The 26,460-nt window shown below is 35.2% G+C and overlaps 1 protein-coding gene across 1 annotated transcript in view; it reads right to left on the reverse strand.

Moving 5' to 3' along the window:
* The window catches only part of LOC147838050 (uncharacterized), a 116,310-nt gene that overhangs the window by 56,547 nt on the left and 33,303 nt on the right, over positions 1-26,460 (reverse strand). The window contains exons 4-6 of the mRNA XM_087309545.1: positions 19,428-19,563; positions 2,671-2,770; positions 606-744 (exon numbers count right to left, since the gene is read on the reverse strand). Of these exons, the coding sequence (XP_087165671.1) occupies positions 606-744; positions 2,671-2,697 (166 nt within the window). The 5' untranslated portion in view covers positions 2,698-2,770; positions 19,428-19,563. The remainder of the gene's footprint in view (positions 1-605; positions 745-2,670; positions 2,771-19,427; positions 19,564-26,460) is intronic.

Consider the following 26,460-nt stretch of genomic DNA (forward strand, 5'->3'; position numbering starts at 1 on the left):
GGGTTGCAGTAACAGAACAAAACTCACTTGGAGATTGGCCTCATTCTCGTCACACTCTGCTGTTAAAAGTCGACTCAATTAAAATGAGATCATTTTGTTTAATAAAAAACAAATGGATGTTATTTGTTTTAAAGTAATTATTTTTTAAGTTAAAATTAACCCAGGCTCATTCTGAAAACATACCATTATATAAACCGTTATATAAATATCTGTAGAGTGCCAAATACATCGCAGGAGGTACGTTTTCTTGCAGTTTTTGTTTTCGCACATCCACCAGAGGCCGCTGTGTATGCTTTTTCAGATCCCAAATTTCTCTCTCGAGTGCCATTTGCGCCTGCCATTCTTGCATAAATTACTAACTGACTGACTGACTGACCAATCATCTGACCCACCCTCCTCCTTCCTTAAACCCAACCAATAGTGTTTTCAAAAGCAACAATTGACCCACCCTTCACTAAACCCAACCTACAGTTTTAAAAAGCCATCCAGAAAAAGAAAAATCCTTACGGCAGCATGATTTCTTTTATACATTTTCAGATTTTATCACACTCTCACGCTGTTATTTACTTGAGTATTTTTTTATTGGCTTCTGATTTTTGTTTTACCTGCTTTCTGGAACTGTTTTCCGCTGGACTCAAAATCCGTCGTCATGGTCAGCTCCTCTCTGCGTCTAAAGTCTGCCAAAGTACATGGCGAACTAACTGGTAATAGCAGGAAAGCCGCCCATATGGAGGTAACGGTCAGCTGAAAGCGCAAAAAGAAACAGTGTCTTACCGGCCCATAGCATTTTTTAAAGAGCAAATGCAGCCATACCTACATCTGGCTACTTAATTTGTGATTTCCATGCTACGTTTTCAGAGTGAGCCTATTTAGCAAAAAATGCTGGCATAGTCTAAAATTGGGTCAAATATAGACAAACCCAACGTTTTGTTAGTTTTATATGATATCATTATTACACTAAAAAATACCTGTCATACCACTAATGGAGTCAAATAAGGACAAAACCCAATGTTGGGTTAATTTTCAATTGGGGTAATTGCAATTAAATTTAAATGACAATTTTTAACCCAGTAGTTGAGCCTGTCCATATTTGACCCTATGATGGTTATGACTAGGCCAACACACAATCTGTGGGCGCAGAAATTATTTATTTAGTATTTATTTACTCATTTTTTTAAATTAATTTCAGCAATAATATTTTAATATAATAATAGTAATATTAAAATGCCCATATGATTTATTTACAATACAGTTTGTAAGGTAATATTTTCTTTATTCAGTAGATATATTTATGAGAGACTTGCTTTGTTTACCAAATAAGTGGATCTAGCTGGATTTGCACTGTAAACATTCACTAAAAGTTAATTTTTTTTCATATATTAAGTTTTTAGTTATATCACTCTACATTACATTATATCACTATATTACAAAATCATTCCACATAAATCCAAAGATATTTTATAAAATTCTCTGCAGAAATAGCAAAAATTGTCCACAGATTCTGTCTGACCCTCGTTATGACAACCAGGATTTTGTAGAGTGCACTAATATTAAAAGTCACTTATTTTGCTTAGTCCATTTTACTGTTTTTTAAAAACCAAATTTCAGAAACTATTAATATTATGTATTTATTTATACATTATTTAAAAATAAAAATTAAAAATACAACACAGCGGATGCCCTTCCAGCTGCAACCCACCACTGGGAAATATATAAAATAAAATAAAATAAAATTAAATTAAATTACATAGAATTGTATACAATTTAATTAAATTAAAAAAAATTACTTTATATTATATTATATTATATTATATTATATTATATTATATTATATTATATTATATTATATTATATTATACTTTAATCAATAATACATTTTCATTCTTTTTTGGTCCTAAATGCTAATAAAAGTTGTTTAAAATAATTAACAAATCTACATTTTATGTAAAATAAATAAATACTAAATTTGAATATAAATACAAATAAATACATTTATCAGTACTTTTACCACTATTCTTACTCATCATGTTTTAATAAGGCGTAGTCTAATTATGATTTAAAATTTTATAGGAGGATTGCTAACAAGAGATCCGACTACTTTTTCCCCTCATCTTTTGAAAAAAAAATAAAAATCAGCATGGCATTGTGAACATAAACATTTTATCTCTATCAAAAAAGAAACCTAAATGCTAAATGTCACACTTTTACTTACTCCTGATAAGATGCCTTCTTTTTTCCAGGCCTTTGCTATTTATCTAAGGAAGTGAAACAGCTTTTAAATGTTTTTTTTCCCTTTTCTTCAAGTGGATGTCTTTCATGGATTGGAAATCAGATGGCAGGCCGAGCATCAGAGCTTACAGCACTGATGGCTGGACTCACGGCAGGCCGAGTGGCTTCAACCTGCTAGTTAAGACAGGAACAGCTCTCACGCTGGGTCATGTGGGCTTTGTCAGGAAGAGCGAGAGAGTTTCTTTGTGGAAAAGGAGTTTCATCTGGCGCCTTTAAAGGTTTTTGAACTGCAGTTTGGCATTAAGGGTGAAATGGCATTGCTAAAGTGCTCAGCTGTGCTATCAAGCATTCGCAAGGGAAATGGATTTAGTTACATGTGCTCTAGAGCAACCTACACATCACATCATCACCATAAAGAGCTCCGAGGCTTTTGCAACATACCTGTCGGCGAACTGGAATGGCCTCCATATTGGATTCCAGCTTTGATGGAACATCTTCAATTTGACTGAAGTTACAGGCAACTAGATTATCGTGCTGACTGCTGTACATGAGAGAAAAATGAAAGCAACAAGACTGTCAGAAAGATGCATTGCTGAAATAGAAATATTAACTAAAAAGGAATAGCTGAACTGAAAATTCTGTACTTTATTCAAAATTCACGAGTCACAAACAAATATTTTTATTCTGTTGATTACAAAAGAAGATTATATGCAATATATATTTATACAACCGTTTTATCTGGTTGTTGAATCTGATAGCCATGTAATATCAAATATTATGCAAATAACAGCACTCGTCCAGCCTCTTCACCCTTCACTCTTGTGTATTACTCCGCCCACGTACTTCGACAAGCAGAGGACACTCTACAGTTTGACAAATATCACTGCTGTTGGACAACATAATGTACTTTTGGGGCTTTTTTTAAGGCAAGAATGTAGTTGTTTAGATTGCAACTATGCAGTTTATTTGTAAAGAAAGTGTTTTTTTTTATATTTATAATTTCGGAGAGACAGCGTGTAAGCGGCCATTTGGATGTCATGGAACAGAGCAATAAAGGTTGATGTTGTTCATTCACAAGACAGTTTGTTTCTAATGAGTCTCCTGTTTTCGTTACTGCAGACTAGTTCAGTAAACAGAAAAAAACAAGAAACGCCCGCATATGTTTAGTGTTTTTTTCTTATCGCAAACACAACAAAAATCTGGTAGTTATTATGCTGCTTTGACTTTTGTGGGGTAAATTATTGTGATATTCTGATTGCAACAGAGAAATACTGGAAAATGTTTATAGACAGATGACATTGCATGCTGTTCAGCTTCTTAAAATGTCAGCAAAATCACCTGCTTTGTCATCACTTTAGACATTAGAGCTAGTATTTTAATGATTCTCTAGCATAAAGTGATGTTGGTGAAGTTGTTACAGTTTTTGCTGTTCTGATATCAACTGCAAATGTGAAAGAATGGCAGAAGAAAGTAGTTCCTCCCACCAGTGCTGATATACAGCTATATATTTAAATGTTAAAAACATCATCACTGACTTTCATAGGTTTTATTTCTTATACTATGTAAATCAAGGGTTACACGTTTCTAAAAATGTTTAAAAACATTTTCTTTTGCATTCAACGGAAAAAAAGACACTCGTAAAGGTTTGGAACAACTTAAGAGTGAGTTAATACACTGTTTTTGCAAATTGTACAGTATTGACCTGTAATATGAACTGCATTTTACTGTAGAACAGTTGTGCAGTATGTTACTGTATGTCGATACAGTAAACATGCACCCGGACTACAATTCTGTTAGTTTATGAACTATATATCCTGTCATGCACCTCACTCCTGTATCCGGATTTCCGATGATTACACAAACAGCTGAAAGCTGATCAAAGACAGATTATATACACTGCTCACATTTCCACACACCTGGCTGAGTTTTGTTGTTGTGCTTGACCTGTAACAATACAAAGCATTCTCTATGTTTAGTCCATCCGTATTTCTTGACCCTAGCCTAGTTACTTTGTTTTTTGTTGTTTGCCGTCTGTATTGACTATTTGCCCGTGACTTGACTATGATTTTGGATTACCTTTATGTTAGCATTTGTACCTGTTAACCATTGCCCACCTGAAGATGATTCTTAATAAATAAAACTGCAAGTGGATTCTCACTCCATTGTCAACCAGCTGCTTGGTTACAGTATCTTACTGCATTGTGAAAATTACTGTATACTGTGCTCAGTATAAATGAGTGCATCCTATTTTGAAAATGTATATTTATTTCAATTTCGCATTGAATATAGTTAATATATCTTGGTGAATTTGAATAAAACAGATTTATTAAACATATATTTATTTAAATAATATTTTAGTCATCGAACATCTTTAAAAAAAGAAAGATAATACACTTAAATGTATGAAAAATATAGCAAAAATAATTATAAACTACAAAATGTCAACTAAATTTCATATATTCTCCTCTTATTTACCTTTTTATTTATTATTTTTCCCTAACATGCAAACTATGTCACTATTTTTTGGACTGTTATCATTAATTATTTTGTTAGATATGCTAATATAGAAAATATTAATATAAATGAGAGATTTGTGAGGGGTGTCCTTATATATGCTAAGCACTGTATTTTACAGTAAAGTTACAATAGTGAAAATAAATATACAGCCAAATAAATTGTGCTGACAAACTCCTGCCAGTAAGATACTGTAGATTTTACAGGAAATTGTTAACGCTGTAATGAGTGAATTGCCATTTTTGGGTGAACTATCCCTGTAAAGTTTTTGAAAAAACATATCAAGACCCTGTTTAGGAAAAGAAGACAAAGTTTATTTTATCAAAATCCAACAAGACTCACTTAAATTAATGTATTTTTTTTTAAAAAGTCATCTCAGTTTACACTGATATTTTTGTTTCAATTGAAATTAAATCACACAAGTTAAGAAATCCTAGCAAAGGAGATCAAAATAGACAGCAATTTATGAAGACTAGCGCCCTATGACGTTTGTTTAAATCCCTAACTTTACATATGAGCAATAATAAGTCAAGCTAAGCCACCACTGCTAATAAACATGAACGCGGAGATTTCATAAGAGGCCTAATAACACTGAAAAACACTGGGCCTTGAGAATCTCCACGAATGCTCTATCCATTAAAATTCTTTAAACATGACATCTCTTCTTGTTGTCTCTGAATCTTCTTAAAGGAGTTGGCCATCTAATTAATCGTCTACAGCGCACTGAGCATAACATAACCTTCTCTTTCAGACTCCCAAACAGCCCATTTTATGCCCAGATGATCTCGTACAGTGGAGGGCCGCATTAGCATGCAACTTTTTAAATACTTTTGTGTTTTATGAACGCCATCGTAAAGCTTGGCCTACATCGCCTATTAAAGTACTTCTAATCTTAATTTCCTTGTACTGAGTAACCCAAGTCTTTCATCTTATCTTAGTAAAGAGCAATGAACAGGAAGAGGACCATCATGCTTGAGTTGCATATTCATCTCTAATGAATTCCATATCCCCCACACAAACTTTAAATCCCATTAGTGATAAAGAACGAAGAGGAGGACGAGAAGAAAGCCAAGATGCAACATGCCAATTATGAAGATTTTTTTAAAAGAGTACGATTCTGCTTGTCATAACAGGCCTCTTCAACAAATGTTGGTAATTTTCATCAGACTGCATCTAATCAATTGATATTAAAGAGCGTGGTTAGCATGGCCATGGAAAAAAATAAGATCAGCTAGAGCTTTTCTTAATAAAGATTGCAATAACACAGGCCTTGCCATGTCCCACAGTAATGAGACCTATTTTCAAGCACACCAATTGCATGTCTGAAGAAAAAAAAAAGGAAATAAATACAACAAAAAAAAAATGGAAAGAATAAAAAATGCGCTTGATTTTCAGCCCAAAATTTATAGAACCAGAATTATATGCTTCAAGCTTTCACCAGCCAAATATTTAATATCTTCAACGTTTCTGCCTAACATATTTTTAACTATGAAGTTTAATCTAATAAAGTACTAATTGCACCTTCTCTGCTTTCTGTCTTTGGCATTCTGGAAGGAGTTTGCATTAATTCTGATATATTACAGCTGTTCGTCTGAGCTGTTTTTTAGGACAGCGAAGCACTTTCAGAGCCAAGTTAGTCATCGTCTTCTTGGCATTGCGTGCCAGGCTTTAATAAACAAGGTTGAGCCTGAAAGATCCCTCTGGTCTATCTTGTCAAATAGTTTTCTAATTGAAACCCTTTCTAAAAAGTCAAGTGAAATACCTCACGGGAGTAAAAAATAACAAGAAGCAGAAAAACACATGAGGGATCTTATTTGAGTAATTGCACAAAAGTAATCTTTACAGTAATATTTACAAAAGTAAAGTACAATTGTTTAATTCATTTATTTTTCTTTGTCTTAGTCCCTTTATTTAGCACAGGTTGCCACAGTAGAAATGAACCACCAACTAATTCAGCACATGTTTTACACAGCGAATGCCTTTCCAGATGCAACCCAGTACTGGGAAACTCCCATACACTCTCACATTCACATACATACATTACAGCCAATTCAGTTTATTCAATACACCTGTACCGCATGTTTTTGGACTGTGGGGAAAACTGGAGCAGACTGTGGGGAAAACTGGAGGACAATCACACGAACACGGAGAGAACATGCAATTCCACACAGAAATGCCAACTGCGATTTAAACCAGCGACTTTCTTGCTGTGAGGCAACAGTGCTAACCACTGAGCCTAAGTACAATTATATATGAAATTCAATTTCTGAATTAACTTTTTGCTTCCAAAGAAAAACTACACATAAAGGAAATGTTTATTTTTGATAGCTGGGCTGAGCATCTTTTTATAAGTCCCTTGAGAAAACCAGAACTGCATTTTAACAATAACAATTAAAAGATTTTAAATAATATTTAAGATCGATAACTTTTTTAAACAATTCAAACAATTTTTTGGTACCACTTTATTTTGTTACATTGTTGTTGTATTTGCACTGTCTGTATTTTGCAATGTCGTTGTATTTGCATTGTCTGTATTTTGCACTGTCATTGTATTTGCACTATCTGTATTTTGTACTGTCTGGAGCCAGCACCTAAGCTTTTCACTCATCATAGCACACGTACTGCTGATGGTGTGACAATAAAAGTGATTTGAATTGATGGTCCTTATTGCACACTTCATTCATTCATTTTCTTGTCGGCTTAGTCAGTTTATTAATCCGGGGTCGCCACAGTGGAATGAACCGCCAACTTATCCAGCAAGTTTTTACGCAGCGAATGCCCTTCCAGCCGCAATCCATCTCTGGGAAACATCCACACACACATTCACACACACTCATACACTACGGACAATTTAGCCTACCCATATCACCTGCACCGCATGTCTTTGGACTGTGGGAGAAACCGGAGCACCCGGAGGAAACCCACGCGAACGCAGGGAGAACATGCAAACTCCACAGTAGGTTCAAACCAGCGACCCAGTGACCTTCTTGCTGTGACGCGACAGCACTATACTGCGCCACCGCCTCGCCTTATTGCATTTTATTAATAGACTGTCTGCTGATAATACTCCTTCAACAGACATTTAACTGATTATAAGAAACTTTGCAAGTACGTCAACTTACACTGACCCTAACCCCAAGCCCAACCTAACAGTCTACTGATAATCTAATGAGAATTAGTCGGCATGTAGATGCAATGTAACTTAAATTCAACCAAAGAACCATCAAAATAAAGTGATAAATATGTTTTTTTGGTTAGCTAAAGGACACTACTAGTAGATGTCAATGACTTGGGTATTTAACCTAAATTACTTAGATAACCTCATTAACATAATAAAAACTTTTCAATTGCTTATTGTACAAAATATTTAGTAAAATCTTATGTAATGTCATTATGGTAAAGTAAAGATATTATAAATTAGGGTAACATTTTATAATAACTACACACTTTTATTTAATTTCCACACAAAAACAATTTAATTACACAAAAGTAATTATTGCTTTCCATATAATATAATGCTTTCCATTTCAGTTGAAGGCAAAATTATTAGCCGTCTTGTGATTACAATTCAAATATTAAAGTTTTGTTTAAAGGAGAACGTCTTTTCCAGCATTTTTTAAAACATAATAGTTTATGACTAATTTAGGCAACCCTACATAATAAATACACACAATGAATCATGTATTAAGCATTATAAAATAGTGAATTCATGATTTGTTAAGCATTAACTCTACACTAATAGACATTATTAAGCAGTTTATAACGACAGCTACCAATGCTGTTGACTTAAAAGCACATCTACAGTATAATGTGCATAATGGTTGTATTTTCATACTTTGTTAATGTTTAACTTTTCAATTCTAAATAAAGTATTGCATTATTTACGAACCAGTTATTAAAAATTAGTGGTGTTTTTTTAAAGATCATTCAGAATGCGTAAGTAAATGATCAATAAACTATTTAAACTAACATTTATATGCCTTAAACTTATGCATGTATTAGTTATGTTCTATGTTAATACATGCTTTATTAACTTAACTTCATCCAGTTTTGTGACCTTTTCTAAAATGAGGACTATTTATGCTTTGTAAACCTCTTTTAAATAAGAATTAGGTCACACTCTATTTTGATGGTCCGATTGTTGAATGTAAGTTACATTGCATCTACAGTCCATGCCAACTAATTCTCATTAGATTATAAGTAGACTTTTAAGTTGGGGTTGGAGTAAGTGTAAGATGACATGTACTTGCAAAGTTTCTTATAGTCAGTTAAATGTCTGTTGAATGAGTAGTATCAGCAGATAATGAGACAGTCTACTAATACACAAATGGACCATCAAAATAAAGTGTTACCAACAATTACAATACAATTGTTAAGAACATTATACATGCACTTTAAGTCATGAATACAGCATTTGTAGCGGTATTTATAAACTGCTTACTAACTACTATTAATGTGGAGTTGATGCTTAACAAATCATTAATTAACTATTTACGTATGCTTAATAAATGATGCATAGTGCATAGTTATTATAACGTTATTATTATAAGTTATTAAAACGTGTTAAGCAAATGGGTTATTAAAGCTATTATGTTTTTAAAAATGCTGTAAAAAACTTCTCTTCTTTAAACAGAACTTAAATGTTTGACAAATAATTACAGGAAGGCTAATTATTTTGCATTCAACTGTACATGGAAAGCATATTTAAATATATAAAATGTTAATTATTTTTGTGGAAAATTAAATGTTCAAATTAATGTTATCATTTAGCGTAGCGTTTTAATATATTCTTAAAAATATACAACACTTTTATTATGACCTTAGTAAAACCAATAAAATATTAAGTGACTATACTCATATTAGTTATTATTTAAACCATTAAGTAACAAACATGAGCTATGACCCAAAACTCTCAGAAGGCTTTTAAATTCACTACACTTTTTACACAAGCTTGTACAAAATGTTTATTCAAGACATAAAACACTGTATTTGACACTTCTCTCATCCTGACCGAAGCCACTAAACCTCACCACATGCCTCTCCATTTCCAAATCCCAATCAGCGGCCCTGTAATTTGGCTAATTAGCCTGTGATCTGTTGACAACTTGACTGGATTATGGGCCGGCTGTGATGCCTTCTGCTGTCTGAGCGTCTGGTGTTGTGTTTGGAGTAATCCACGCTTGTAATCGTTTTCCGCTTGCTAATTAAGAGCAGATAATTGCGGCTTGATTTAACGGCGTTTTGCTGACTGTTGACAAATTGTTGCAGGCGTGTTTGTGGAGGCAGCTGGAGAAAAGATGAGCTTTCATACACTTCCATAACACATGCTGTCACTCTCATCAGCGACTATTAGACTTCAGCTACATCTCACCACTTGCAAATAACATTACTGCATATAGAAATTTGTCCATTTCAACGCATTTACAGGGGATACAAAAATAACAAGGTATTTGCATGATTTCTACATATGTCTGGTGACATTGTATTTGCATGATTCTTTTATTTGTGTGGTAATTGTTTTGTTTTCCCAAACAGAATTTTCAATATAAGTCTAGCAAAGTGTAATTTCAAAGTACACAAGCTCTTCTTGTTTTAAACAGTCCAGCTGAGACCTCTTAAAGGGATAGTTCACCTAAAAATGAACATCTGCTGTGATTTATTTACCCACAGGCTATTCTGTATGACTTTTTTTTATCAACGGAACATTGAAAAAGATTTTCAGCACAAATCATAGTCCTAGGTGACTGATATATTTAATATATCTTGTCTAAATACATTATGAACAGCAGCTTTAATCTATTTTCTTTGTTCTCTTTTCCACCTGGGGATAGTTATTCTGAGGCCTCTAGAGATTGTGCAGTGTCACTGATCTAAGACCTGTGAAGAGATGATATCCATAATCCTGGACCAGGCCATATCCTAAGCTGTGATGGTTATGAAGGAGTGGAGAGCATGAGCATGAGCATGACCTACTCACACTAAGAGCTTGTCCACAATAGACGTCCAGCGTTCTCCAGCCTTCAGTGCCTAGACTGCAGCTCCTCACAAGAAGTTTGGCCAGAGGAGAAATGGTCATGCTTAAGCTTGGTTTCTCTTAAGGTTATTTTTTTTTCATATTGTCAATTGGTGAAGTTTGTTCCTCGTTAGTCGCTACTGGCTTGCTTGGTTTGGTACTTGTGGAGCTGCGCATTGATGAATTTGCTGTTCAGTGTTTTGACTTTTAGCAGTGAAAATTAAACCACACTGAAATGAACTAAACTGAACTTAAACTCTAAAAACTGGGCTGACACAGTTTTAATTTACTACATCTTCTATGTTAAGCGGCTTTGACACAATCTACATTGTAGCGCTATAGAAATAAACATGAATTGAATAGAACTGATAAAGTCGACAGCTACCAGAATTATGAGAGTTAAAAAATCTTATGCAGGCAAAACAAAATTAATGTGGCTCCTGATGTTAAATTGAAGTCTTGAAAGCAAAACAATCAGTGTGCAAGAAACTGAATAATATTTACAAAATGAATATTAGAGGTGCTTCAATATTACATATTGTCAACTGAGACCTATAATGAATTATAATTGACTTTACTTAAAAAAATTGAGTGAGCCTGTTGCCTTAAAATTGATAAGTAAATGAAGTACAGTTGATGTCAGAATTATTAGCCCCCTTATGACTTTTTTTTCTATTTAATTTATTTCCCAAAAAATGTTTAGCAGAGCAAGTAAATTTTTACAGTATGTCTGATAATATTTTGTCTTCTGCAGAAAGTCTTACTTGTTTTATTTCGGTTAGAATATAAGAAGTTTGTAATTTTATAAAAAACATTTTAGGGACAAAATTATTAGCCCAATGAGCTATTTATTTATTTATTTTTTTGATAGTCTACAGAACAAGCCATCGTTATACAATAACTTGCCTAAGTACCCGAATTAACCTAATTAATCTAGTTAAGCCTTTAAATGTCCCTTTAAGCTGTATAGAAGTGTCTTGAAAAATATTTAGTAAAATATTATTTACTGTCATCATGGTGAAGATAAAATAAATCAGTTATTAAAAATGAATTATTAAAACTATTATGTTTCGAAATGCGGGGCTAATAATTCGGGGCAGAGGTGGGGGGCTAATAATTCTGACTTCAACTGTATGTGCATAAGTTTAACAATGAAGTTAAGTCAACTAAACAGATTCAAGTTACAGTGGGTTTACTCACTATTTACGCAAAGCAGCTAATTGTTTTAACAGTGCACATTTTTTAAAATAATGATAAGAATTATATTTTCATGAAATATTTTAACATTCTTTTTAACTAAAATAAGGTTAATATAATATTCCCTTTTTGGCAAGGCAAGCCAAGTATATTTATATAGCACATTTCATACACAGTGTTTTACATAAGCAAGTATAAAATAGAAATGATTAAAAGAATTTAAAAATATTAAAAAACAGATTAAAATGTGTTAAAACTAGTTTTAAAGGAACGAAAAAGAAAAAAAGACATAATAATGTGATCTGTCAGATGTCTCATAGTGCTCATTCAGTAAAGGCACAGCTAAAGAGATGTGAATGTGCGTAATGTTGGAGCACATCTGATCACTTCTGGAAACTGATTTCAGCAGCAGGGAGCATAATAGTTGAATGGTACTTTGACTGAACTCTTGGAATTTCTAATTTATTTGATCCTAATAATCTGAGGGATCTGTTTGGTTTGCATTCAGTGAACATATCTGTAATGTATTGAGGTTCTAGGCCATTTAGTGATTTATAGACAAGTAATAATACTTTAAAATCTATTCTGAATGTAACTGCGAGCCAGTACAAAGACCTGAGGACAGGTGTGATGTGCTCTGATTTTGGTCAAAATCCTGGCAGCATCATTTTGGATGAGCTGCAATTGTCTGACTTTCTTTTTGGGAAGGCCGTTGAGGAGTCTATTACAGTAATCCGCTCTGCTAATGATAAAAGCATGAACAAGTCCTCACTGGAAACAAAGCATCTAATTCTTGCAATGTTTTTGAGATGATAGTATGCTGATTTACTTACTGCTTTCACATGACAACTGAAATGCAGATCTGACTCCACAATTGTTGGAACATTATTAATTAACATTAACTAAATTTTGAAAACCTCATTTTCATGTTCTCTCACCAAAAATGCATTTTATTGTAAATTTATCTTGTTATAAGTTTTAGCAGAAGTTCCATCTTGTGAAATTTTAGCAGTGTTGCTCACATGCTGCAATTTTGATAAAACAAATGCAAATAAAAACATTGGTTTCATTTTTAGTAAGTTATTTTAGTTACTGAACTCAGAAAAAACGATATCTTTATAAATCTGAAACACATCCTTCCTGTGGATAGCAGGTGCAATGTTGTGCATAAAATTCTGTTTCTTGTACAAACCAGCCATCTGTCTTCATAAGACTTCAATGTCACTAATGAATTAAATTAGCATTTTCTTTAGAGTACATGTTTTACTCTTAAAACTTTGGTAGCTTTTAACTTGCAATTTATAATTTAAAAATGATCACAGTTTCAGCTAAAAATACATTGAAGATCTTCATAGCTCCACTGAAGAAGATAAGTCACCTATTTTCCATATAGAGAGTGAGTAAATTAACAGCAAATGTTCATTTTTGAGTGTCCTATTCCTTTAAAGATGACCACTAAGAGACCAACATATGCGGTCAGATCTGGACGCCCCTGAGTGTCTCATCCATAATGCATAGGTTCCAATAAAGGTGCCGATTAGAGGCTAATTTTAGCAGCTAATTCTGGACGGTCCTCAAATATAGGAGTTTTCATTTGCATAGATATAAAAAATGAATGAACCTCTGGATATATAGTCTGACAACAGGACAAGCCTTAAAGACATCTAATAACAAGCTCACGTCACGCTGACTGCCTTTCCACTGCTCTTATAGTAGGAAGGAGATTTTAAAATTGCATAATGATATTATACTGATATATGAGCCAGAGCCTGACAGACACCCATGCAAATAACGTGACTTATCTCAGCTCACGTATACAAGCTGTATATTTGAACCACAAGTAATGAAAAAGAAAACGTGAAAACCTTCCACCATCCTTATCAGCGCAATTTAGATTATTATATTCAATTTTATCCACACTGCATCGACAGATTTATATGAATAGCGTTTTGGCAGTTATTAAAAAAGACAATTCATCTTGCCGTCAAACGCCATCATTAAAGTGATTGACAGCCGGGCGATGCATCTGAGGCCAATCAGAGGGAGAAAAAAAGCAAAAGATCGGGGTACGAACATAAACCCAGGTGGGTCATTAAACATGCACAGAGGGCAGTTTGTGAGCCCTAATGAGGGGTCAGGCTTTGGGTGGGTCACGGCTGGAGGCAGGTTTTCTATCTCATCACATCACTCCTTTTAATCTTCTATTCTCCTAATGAAACTAATAGATGAGCTGTCGTTGATTAATGATGCTTCACATCGGCTGGGAAGTATTAGTTTGGAATTTTATCGGCCTTTATTTCCTCCAGAGCAGTTCATTATTTATGAATGCAAGATCGTTTTCTGATGGACAGACGAATGGGGTTGCTGTTGCAAAAGCCAGTGATGTCATAATTGACTTAAAGGGATGGTGCACCATTAAATGGTTCCAAGCCTGACTGTTTTTAGTGCTATAAGGAAAAATGTAGGACAAATACTGTTGTTCAAAATATCTGTGATATTTCATTCATTCATTTTCTTTTTAAGTGGCATGAACCACCAACTCATCCAGCATATGTTTTATACAACGGATACCCCTCTGTGATATTTGAAAATTCATCTTAATAATGATTTTTAGTAGAGGTGACCCGTGGATTAATATATATATATATATATATATATATATATATATATATATATATATATATATATATATATATATATATATATATATATATATATATATATATGTATATGTATATATATATATATATATATATATATATATATATATATATATATATATTTTTTTTTTTTTTTTTTTTTTTTTTACTTGTTAATTCTAAATTTGTAACAATCACAGAGAGATTACCATGCGTCATTGAAATCACATACAGTATATGAAAGCATTTAAGCTTTCCTGTAAAATATAATGATGACGGAAGAAGTTGTGGTAGGTTTTTCAGGATGCAGTGGGTTTCATTATATGTGTTTTTTGTCACTACTTGTTTAGCCTGCATCAATGCGTTAAGTGTAAGCTGCACAATTATTCATTAAATGTTCAGGATATCAAAACTTATGGAACATAAATTATATATATATATATATATATATATATATATATATATATATATATATATATATATATATATATATATATATATATATATATATATATATATATATATATAAAACCTTTTTTTACTCGATATGTACGTTGGAAGATTTAAGAAGCAGAGCAGAGTTAACCGTGACGATAGGGTTCGAGTACGGTAAAGAACAATTCCAGAAAGCATTTAAGACAAAAACAGAAGCTAAAAAAAAAAAAAGTAAATAACAGGGTGAGAATGTGGTTAAAATCTAAAAATGTGGTAAAAATCAGGCTGCCACAAGGGCTTTTCTTTTTCTGGATTGCAAAAAATGTAGCTCCTGGGATGTATTTGGCGCTCCCCAGAAATGTATATAGGTGTACATATTCTGAATGAGCCTGGATTTAATTAATTTAATGTATGGACTAAAAAGATTAATACTGACATGCAAGAGAAGTCTGTAACATTATACAAATGTGTTCAATTTTACTTTTGATTAATTTAACACTTTTGCTGATACAATAAATGTGTTACACTTCACACACACACACACACACACACACACACACAAACAAACAAACACACACACACACACACACACACACACACACACACACACACACACACACACACACACACACACACACACACACACACACACACACACAGCCATAAGGTACCTTTTTGAAGATAATGTATTACATAATTTTAGTATAGTATTGTGTGTGTGTGTTTGGTTATATTTTGCCTGTATTTATTAATAAACTTGCTATAAATTTAATGTAATATCCATTGTATTAATCCTGATAAAAGTAAAACACTACACTTAATACTTCTTATCTGGCATGATTGCACATCTTGACCATTTTTGCATGAACTATCCCTTTAAAGAGGGGGCGGGGCCAGACTGAATAACAGCTCGTTACCTGGAACTGCAGGAATGAGTCAAGTGTTTTACGCACACGCACTGATGTAAAAGACACACATGACCACAGTCTATGAACCGGGGTGCTCACTCGTCCACCTCCAGACGACCTTATAGCTGATTAAGAAGTGCTTGCTGATTAGACGAGTGACTGTGGATGGCCTGAGTGATAGAGCGAGCGAAGAAAGAGAAGTTCATTAACTCTCGCTGCATTAAAAGTGATGAAATGCTATACAAGCGCCATGAATCCTCCCAGCCAATCGGAGTAGGTGAGAAACAGCGAAGGCAACATGAAGGATGGCCCCATAGAGGGCAGCACTGTGACCTTGCGGCTCATTAACTCTTTTGCATATGCACACAAAGACCAGAGAGTGCTGTAACACGGGGTGACATGTAGAACAATCAGTTTAACCAATTATACATGAGCTAAGGGGGCGAATTCGCTATCTTCAGTGACAGCGGAAGCATAGGTGTAGCCAAGTGGCCTTAACTACTAGGTACTTACATTTAAATGTACTTATTGTGTTCCTGTTGTATTGGAGAACATTTAAAATGCAATTGAGGATGGATACAGGGGTAAGGTGAGAGACAGGTTTGGTGGTATACATAGGTTTATTAGTGGGTTGAAGTGTAATTATAAAAATACAGAAATTAGAGCAGAAAATTTGTGAAATATATGTACAACATGGACGGCATGGTGGCTCAGTGGTTAGGACTGTTGCCTCACAGCAAGAAGGTTGCTGATTCAAGTTCCGGCTGGCCCAATTGGCATTTCTGTGTGAAGTTTGCATATTCTCTGTGTTTTTGTGTGGGTTTCCTCAGGGTGCTCAGGTCTCCCCCACAGTCTCAAGACACACGCTAGAGGGGAATTGGGTAAAATGTTTAAATGCAAGAGTGTATTGGTGTTTCCTAGGACTGGGTTTTGGCTAGAAGAGCATTCGCTGCGTAAAACATATGTCAGAATAGTTGGCGGGTTATTCCAATTTGGTGACCCTTGATAAAAAATGTGTAGGAAAATTAATGAATGAGTAAATGTACATAATGAATGTATGTAAAACATGTGCATACACAAAAAGTGCATTATACCAGTGATTAATTGAATTGTAAATACATAGTAATTAAGGACACTTAATATGAAGTGTGACAGAGTGAACGGAGCAAAGTGTGGAGTAGGTTTTGGCTGGAGCAAGTGATTTTATCACAAGACTTCAGCCTTTTCTGTGTTTCAGTGCTAAAATCTTATCTTGATGCCATCAACAACCCAGAAACAGGACAACCCAGTAACTTTGTTTTGGTTTGCTCCCTATGTTTAAAAATGAGCTCTTCTTGTTTTACTCCACTAGTGACATAGGAAGGAGGTGTATCTTTGTATATATTACCATCCTAAAGACCAATTTAGCATCTTCTATGATGAAAGTCCAGTGTGGCTGTCGCACGTCCACATACTCTTTGCTGTACCACGGAGTGAACCCCTTTATGCAAGAAAATACAATGTAACTACACATCATAGAGTGCAACATTTGTGATTGACCAGATTGGCATTGGGAAAACCATGGCAAAATGAAAACCATTTTGGGCAGAGCTGAAAACCATGGAAATGGAGAGTCTTGAGTCTCAGAAATGGATTAATTTGTTTTGTGTTTATTTTACGATTAATGAATTTATTTTCTCAGTGACACTAAAAAATCTAGGGTGATTTTTTTGTACCCAAATGTTGGGTTAAGGCATTTAGGTATTTTTGAGGGTTATTTTCTCAGTCTTAGGTAGTTTTGGGGTAGTTCTATGTAACCCAAATATGGGTTATTTTCTGGATAAATTTTGCTGAGAGTTGAACCAATGCACCGTATCCCCAAGCATGGTTTGCTTGGTTTGCTTTTACAAACTCCGGGGTTTTCCCATCATTACATCCTCTCAACCTCTTACTTCACGTTCATTACTCTTCCCTATGCTTGTATGAATGTGTGTTTGCGTTAGGTGTTAGTTTTCTGTTAGATTAGTCAATAAAGTTTAATTTTGTATAAAGAAAGGTGCCTGTGTATATTAATGAATCTAATGTCTTAAACTTTGATCTTGCTACCTTGCTCAAACTTTATAGGTTTTTATTTTGATAGCATCGCTGGACGATTTCTTTTGTTCGGATCTAAAGAATCGATTCATTTGAAGCCCCGTCCAAATGAATCTTCCTTCCGCTAAGCTAGTCCGCTATATGATGGTCAAGAAGGTACGCAAGCACTGAAATCTAAATCATAATTTGCAATATTATAACGGCGGGAAAGGCACGGGAAGAATAACCTTGAGCTAATTTACTGCAGTAATAATGGTCTAGATATGCGAGCACTTTAATCAACATTATAATTTGTTACAGATTATTGATTTAGATATGCGTGCAAGTTAATCTACATTATTATTATAATTTGCTACATGTTTATTTGTGGAGAATAAACAAAGCATTAAATATGTAATTTTTTACACAGACATAACTGACATTTAAATGGTTACCACAGCATCAGCTATATGTAAAGTTTGCCATGTTTTTTCAGTCATTGTAGCAGCTAGAAATGTATAATGTCTGTTGCAGAAAAAAACATCTATGTGAACTGTATGAATAGTAATAAAACTGTTAATAATATAACAGTTTAATGTTTATCTGCAAAGTTTAGTACATCAGAACAGAAACATGCTAGTTGATGATTTAAATTAACTTTACTTCACAAGAACAACATAAATGCATTTACTGACCTTTCAGAAACATTGTGATTTAGTTAAGTGGAATCTTTTCCTATTACCATCTTTCCATGTCTGTCAATGATTTGAGTATATAAAACTTTAATCCATTGCTGCTCATTTCTGACACTTTGACTGCAGGAGATTGGCTTGTTTTGTTGTTTCTAGAGTTCCAGAATAGCATGTCAAGGCCACGCCTTCTTCTAAAGAACAGCAGCTCATTTGAATTTAAAGGAATGCACACAAAAATGGTGTTTTTGCTCACACATGGATAGTTTAAATCAGAAAAAGGTAACGTTAATAATGACATTGATGGACTTTTGTTATATAGCTATACATCAATGCTGTGAATTATTTGTAAAAAGTCTGATAAACCAAAAAAGTAAAACTTACAACTTACATAGGACATATGAACTCAAACTAAATCTGAACACTTAAATAAATATACATTATTACAATAACAAAGCCCTGGATACGTGCCACAGCAGTAGATGTAAAAATGCAAAGGCAAAATGTACTGATATCATCAGAATGCGTGTGGCAAACATATTTACTGAATGTCGAGACATTCGTCTGATAGCTGCTGTGAAGAGAAAAAAAAACAGCTTTTTTTTAAAGTTTGCTGGCGTATCTCAAAGCAGACATATATAGAGCTAAGGATTTAAAAAAACTCAAATGAAAAAAAAAATATATATATATATATCTATCAGTACCAGATACATTTATGAGATCAGACGGAGATCAGATCCCTCCCATTTACCTCTGTTAGAAGTGAAGTCAGCGCTGACAGAGCTGGTGACAGATTACTTCTACCTCTAACCGTGACTGTTGGCCTCCTTCACATCTGCCTGAGCTCTAAGGGCCCTCAGTTCCACCTCCAAGGCATCTGAGCTCCCCTGCAGACGAAAACACACACTGAAAACTTACTACAGCTTTACAAATAGGGACGTTAAGATTTTTGCAGAGGTACTTAAAGGGGTGTTTTTCATGTTTTTTTACATATCCTTTAGTGTATCATGTTGCTGTTTAAGCATGAAAAATATCTGCAAAGTTACTAATGATTATATATCAGTAAGCACTGTTTTAAACTCACTCAAATGCCTTTACTTCAGTCCTGAAGTAATCTATAGATTACTTGAAATCAGTCCTGAAATCTATATATCACAATTCATTCATTTTCTTGTAGGCTTATTTCTTTTATTAATCAGGGGTCGCCACAGCGAAATAAACCGCCAACTTATTCATTGCATATTTTACGCAGGTTTTACCCTTCCAGCCGCAAACCAGCAGTGGTAAACACCTATACACTCTTGCATTCACACATATACGACAGCTAATTTAGCTTATTCAATACCCTATAGCGCATATCTTTGGACTGTGGGGGAAACCGGAGCACCCGGAAGAAACTCATGCAAAGACAGGGAGAACATGCAAACTCCACACAGAAATGCCAACTGGCCCAGCCAGGGCTTGAACCAGCGACTTCTTGCCGTGAGGCAACATCGCTACCCACGGCACAACCATGTCACCCTATATATCACAATAGTTAATAATTTCTTCTGTAAATGTTTGTTTACAGACAACGCCAACGTTATTTAAACATAACCATTTGCAGAAGAAATTATTGACTATTGTGATTTACATTTTAGGTAAAAGGACAGTAATAAAGGTTTTTAAGTAAAAAAAAAAAAAAAAAAAAACTCCTGTTAGGATAACTTTAAATAGGAAATATAAGGAAAGCTGATTGTTTTCTGATTTTGATCTTATTAAATAAAAAGGTTATTCATTCTAAAGAGCTGACATGAAAATTAAACTCTCAGAAATAAAATCACAGGGCCGGTTCTTCCAAAAGGTACATTTTTGTTCCTAACAGATCCTTAAAACCCAAAAATACAAATGTCTACCTAAAAGTGAACCTTAAAAAGTGAACATTAAAGCAAAAGTTTAACATAAAGGTGCTAAAGTCCACCTGTATCGTACAAAATTGACAGATTTTGTACCATAATTATTAAGTGTGTTATATTCCTATTTTTCCTTCACCCCATTTCCAATATGGACAGAAGTATTTCTATTCACAGCTGTTCATAATGGTCATTAGCAAAGCACACAACAAAACCCTGCAGGCACAGGACGTCAACTTGATGTCATTCTGATGTTGTAGCCAAAAGTCGTGGGGACGTTGGAATTTGTTTGGAAATGAACGTTGACGTTAGAACCCAATGTCAGGCCGCCTTCAATGTCCAACAGCCAACCTAAAATGAACCTATAATCAAGGCAAGGCAAGGCAAGGCAAGTTTATTTATATAGCACATTTCATACACAATGGCAATTCAAAGTGCTTTACATAAACAAGAATAAAAGAAACAAGTAAAATAAAAATAAAAACAAATAATAAAAATGCATAAAAACAAAACAAAACATAAAAACAGGTAAAATGTGATATAAAAGAATGAAGAAGAAGAGAAAAACATGATAGTGCAATCTGTCGGACGCAGCACAGTGCTCATTCAGTAAAGGCACAGCTAAACAGATGTGTTTTCAGTCTTGATTTGAATGTGCCTAATGTTGGAGCACATCTGATCATTTCTGGAAGCTGATTCCAGCAGCGAGGGGCGTAGTGGCTAAAAGCCGATTCACCCTGCTTTGACTGAACTCTTGGAACTTCTAGTTTATATGATCCTAAAGATCTGAGTGATCTGTTAGGTTTGTATTGAGTGAGCATATCTGTGATGTATTTAGGTCCTAGGCCATTTAGTGATTCATAGACCAGTAATAATACTTTAAAATCTATTCTGAATGTAACTGGCAGCCAGTGTAAAGACCTGAGGACAGGTGTGATGTGCTCTGATTTTCTGGTTCTGGTTAGAATTCTGGCTGCAGCGTTCTGGATGAGCTGCAACTGTCTGACTGTCTTTTTAGGAAGGCCAGTGAGGAGTCCATTACAGTAATCCACCCTGCTGCTGATAAAAGCATGAACAAGTTTTTCTAAATCTTCACTAGAAACAAAGCATCTGATTCTTGCTATGTTTTTGAGATGATAGTATGCTGATTTACTGACTGCTTTGACATGACTGTTGAAACTCAGATCTGACTCCAGAGTCACACCAAGATTCTTGACCTTATTTTTTGTCGTTTGACCTTTAGTGTCAAGGTACGCATTTACCTTGAGAACCTCATCTTTGTTTCCAAACACAATAGTTTCAGTTTTCTCTTTGTTTAACTGAAGAAAGTTTTGGCACATCCAATTGCTCATTTCATCAATACATTGGCAGAGGGTGTCAATGGGGCTGTAGTCATTAGGCAGTAAGGCTAGGTAGATCTGAGTGTCATCAGCATAGCTGTGGTAGGAGATTTGGTTCTTTCTCATTATTTGGCTTAGAGGGAGCATGTAAAGGTTGAACAGGAGAGGTGCCAGAATCGAGCCTTGTGGGACTCCACACGTCATGGGTGTCCACCTCGACCTATGGTCACCTATACTGACATGGTAACCTCTACCTTCTAGGTAAGATCTAAACCATTTGAGGACCGTGCCAGATAGTCCGATCCAGTTTTCCAGCCTATCCAGAAGTATGCTGTGATCGACAGTGTCAAATGCAGCACTGAGATCCAACAATACCAGCACTGTTATTTTACCTGAATCTGTATTTAGGCGTATATCATTGATTATCTTTATAAGAGCGCTCTCTGTACTGTGATGTGCTCTGAACCCCGATTGAAAATTGTCTAAACACCCCCTGAAGTTTAAGAACTTGTTGACCTGGTTAAAAACAACTTTTTCAATGATTTTGCCAATGAAAGGGAGATTTGAGATTGGCCTGTAATTGCTCAATAGGGTGTTATCCAGGTTGCTCTTCTTCAAGAGGGGTTTAACAACTGCAGTTTTAAGTGAGGTTGGAAAAACCCCTGATAGAAGTGAAGCATTTACCACTTTTAGAAGATCCATTTCTAAACATGTAAACACCGTTTTGAAGAATGATGTGGGGAGCGTGTCAAGACTGCAGGTTGATGTTTTCATAGCTTGCACAGTCTCTTCTAAGATTTTGCTGTTAATTGCCATGAAATCAGACATAGTGTCTGATTTCTTAAGTTGTGGTTGAGCTTGTTTGATATCGACACAACTTGGCTGATTGGATGAGCTGATTGCCTTTCTGATATTATTGATCTTATCAGTGAAGAAATGAGCAAACTCATTACATTTGCTTTCAGAGAGGAGCTCACTGGGAATCTGACTGGGGGGGTTTGTGAGTCTCTCTATCGTTGCAAAGAGTGTACGAGCATTATTTAAGTTGCTGTTTATAAGGCTTGAAAAGAAAGTCTGTCTAGCAGTGTTTAATTCCATATTAAAGGCATGAAGACTGTCTTTATAGATGTTATAATGTACTACTAGTTTCGTTTTTCTCCACATACGCTCAGCTTTTCTGCACTGTCTTTTCATCATTTGTACTCTCGGTGACCTTGTCCAAGATCCCTTTTGCCTGCCAGTCATCTTCTTGACTTTAACAGGAGCGATGTCATTTATGACATTCTCAATTTTAGAATTGAACAAATCAAGGAGAGAATCAACAGAATCTGCAGATATACTTGGTGCTAGTGATATGGCCTTCATAAACTGCTCACTAGTGTTCTCATTTATGCATCTCTTTCTGACAGAGACAGATCTGTCTTTAATAGCTGGAGTGATCAATATATCAAAAAAGATACAGAAATGATCTGATAGTGCCACATCCTTAACAACAGTTGATGAAATGTGTAAACCCTTAGTTATAAGTAGATCAAGAGTGTGTCCACGATTGTGTGTGGGTCCTTGAACATGCTGAGTCAGATCAAAAGTGTTAAAAACAGTCATAAGTTCTTTTACAGCATTGATTTCTGGATTATCAATGTGAATATTAAAATCCCCAGCAATACTAAAATAATCAAATTCAGAGGTTACTATTGATAACAGCTCTGTAAAATCCTCAATAAAAGCTGGAGAATATTTTGGAGGTCTGTAGATAATGATTAGTAAGATGCGTGGAGCACCTTTTAGTGCTATACTCAGATAATCAAAAGACAGATAGTCACCAAATGACACTTGTTTACATTCATACACATCTTTAAACAGGGCAGCGATGCCTCCACCTCTCCTATTAGCTCTGCAAACACTCAAAAAGTCAAAGTTTAAAGGAGCTGCTTCATTCAGAACTGCTGCACTACAACTGTCATCTAGCCAAGTTTCTGTTAAAAGCATAAAATCAAGGCAATTTGTGTTGATAAAATCATTGACTAAAAGAGACTTATTGTTGAGCGATCTGATGTTTAAAAGCGCTAACTTAACAGTTTTAGCTGTTTTTTCTATAGTAGTCTCAGATCTACATTTAATAGACACCAGATTTGAATGATTTGCTAAACGGCCTGATGAAGTCTTTGGTTTTCTGTCACTTAACACAACACATATCTGCTTAGAGAAAGCTACAGACACACTGGGTTCCTGCTTGTTCTGAAAACATTTGATAAAGACACTGTTATCTAAGCAGGTCCCCGACACACATCACAGAGAGCTCTTGTGTTCACCAGCTGAAGATGGGGCGTTGTTGTTTGGGCCCTGGCGGTGTGATCTGAGGGCTCTTCCAGGTGGGCTCATAGGTGGTTGTGGAGCAGGCCGCTTTTTGGTTGGTAACTGGGGGCTTGCGGCAATGGAGTGTGAAAGTTTAGTTCCAGCATATACCAGTTCCTCCATCTTTTTTGAAAAACCCAAGAGTGGTGAACATTGTGACAATGAGAACGTGTCCGGTGACAGAGGCTGTGCATCTGGAGATTCTGTCTGCAGAAATATGTTTTCCTGAGGATCATTTTTGAGTGACGAGACTTGATGCTGTTCTGATGCGTCACAGTCTGCCTGTGTTGAGCAGAGGGCAACTGATAGTGTCTCTATCAACATTGGGTGTTTTGGCTGCGTGGCATTATCACTGTCCTTGGGTGATTCGTCAGCCACAAGTCCACTCAGGAGCTGATTTGAAGTCCTGTGGTCATCCGAACATTTGCTAGGTGTGTGTTTGCAATTCAGTTCAGTGGCATACACAGCTGATGGATGATTGAGGGAGAAAAAAATATTGTCCTTTAGCACCTTTGCACCAAGTTTGTTTGGATGAAGGCCGTCTGATGTAAACAGCTGTCTTTGGTTCCAGAAGAGATTAAAGTTGTCGATGAAATTCAGTCCTTTCTTGTTACATGTTTTCTGTAGCCATACATTTAGACCAAGAAGCCGTGAAAACATATTTGTCCCTCTTGCAGGGAGTGGTCCACTTATGAACGCCTGAACCTTCAATCTTTCAGCTGTTTCCAAGAGCTCACAGAAATCTTTCTTGAGCAGTTCTGACTGTTCTTTCCGAATATCATTCTTCCCCACATGGATGATAATCCGTTTTGCCGTCTTGTGCTTTTTCAGAATTTCCTCAAGCTCTTTGTTTACATCAGAAACTGTTGCATGAGGAAAGCAGTATGTCATTGTAGATCTGCTCCTGAAATTCTTGATTATTGAATCTCCTACGACTAGTGTTCTTATCTCAGGTGTGATCGGAGCAGAATGCCGGTGTCTAGTCGGCCTTGAGCCTCTGTTCCATGCAGAATTAGTTGCTGAATCATGCGATCTCTGTCTGACTACATTTGGGGATTCTTCACCCATATTACTCAAAACTTCATATCTGTTTTGAAGCTGTATTTGAGTCCGAGCTGTATTTGGGGTAGAAGACGCTAATGCGGCAGCGTATGATCTGACCCCTCGAGTACCCTTTGGTCTCGCACCTTGTTTATGCCAATGCTCATTTTCAACAGTTCTTTTCTGTTTTTCTGTGCTCAAAACAGTAGCAGGAACAGATTTATGGGACTCACCGGCTGTGTGCTGAGAGAATCCACAATGAAGCTGAAGTTCTGGTCGGATCGCAAGCAACTTCGTTTCAAGAACTGCAATCTTTTGTAGAAGTTTGTGGCAGTTTGTACAGCAGTGAGAATCTGAATTAATCCGATCCAGAGGCATTTTCACAGCCGTGTCTTCCCGTCTCCGGAATGTAAGCAGCTGATAGCTGGTAGCGGGAGGATTGTTTAGACGGTAATTCCTTTCTTGTTAGTAAAGCTATATTCCAGAAAGTTTGTAGAATCGATGCTGATCTTCAAGCCGTGTTGTTTGAGCACTGTGCTGATAGGCTCAAGTTAAAATTAGGGTATAAGATATAAAAGCAAGAGTGCGAAGAGCGGAGCAGTGGGCAAAGACGTCCGAACAGTAGCAAAGCAGGAAGTATTAATCAACCAAATATTAACGTCTAATTATGTTACACCTTGACGTTGTGTGGACGTTACTACTATGACATCAATCAGACATTGGTTTCTGGTCACTTTCCAACACAAGCTAAAATCAACCAAGCATCAATGTAATTTGACAATATGACCTAAATTTAACCTTGTATTAACATCTTATGATGTTGTGTGACTGCCAGAAAAGCTAAACATACAGATTACTGTCAACCTTATCAGATAAATTCAGAATTGTATTTGTTTTTGAACTTAATTGAAATAAAAAAAATTAAGACTAATTTTATTTTTTATATAGCTGAGGTTTTAGTTATTTAAGATTTATTTTCTGCTTAATATTTATTAATTAATATGGCATAAAATCATTGTAATTTAAAGTTAAAGACAAATAGGGGAAAGGGTGAAACATTATAAACCTATAAAATGTATAAACTGACAACTAAATAAATCAAATCAAATAAAACACAAACAATGCACATAAACAATGTTTTGTTTTATATTGTGAG

This window comes from Danio rerio, chromosome 24, assembly GCF_052040795.2.
Source record: "Danio rerio strain M-AB ecotype USA chromosome 24, GRCz13ab, whole genome shotgun sequence".
Classification (NCBI taxonomy): domain Eukaryota; kingdom Metazoa; phylum Chordata; class Actinopteri; order Cypriniformes; family Danionidae; genus Danio; species Danio rerio.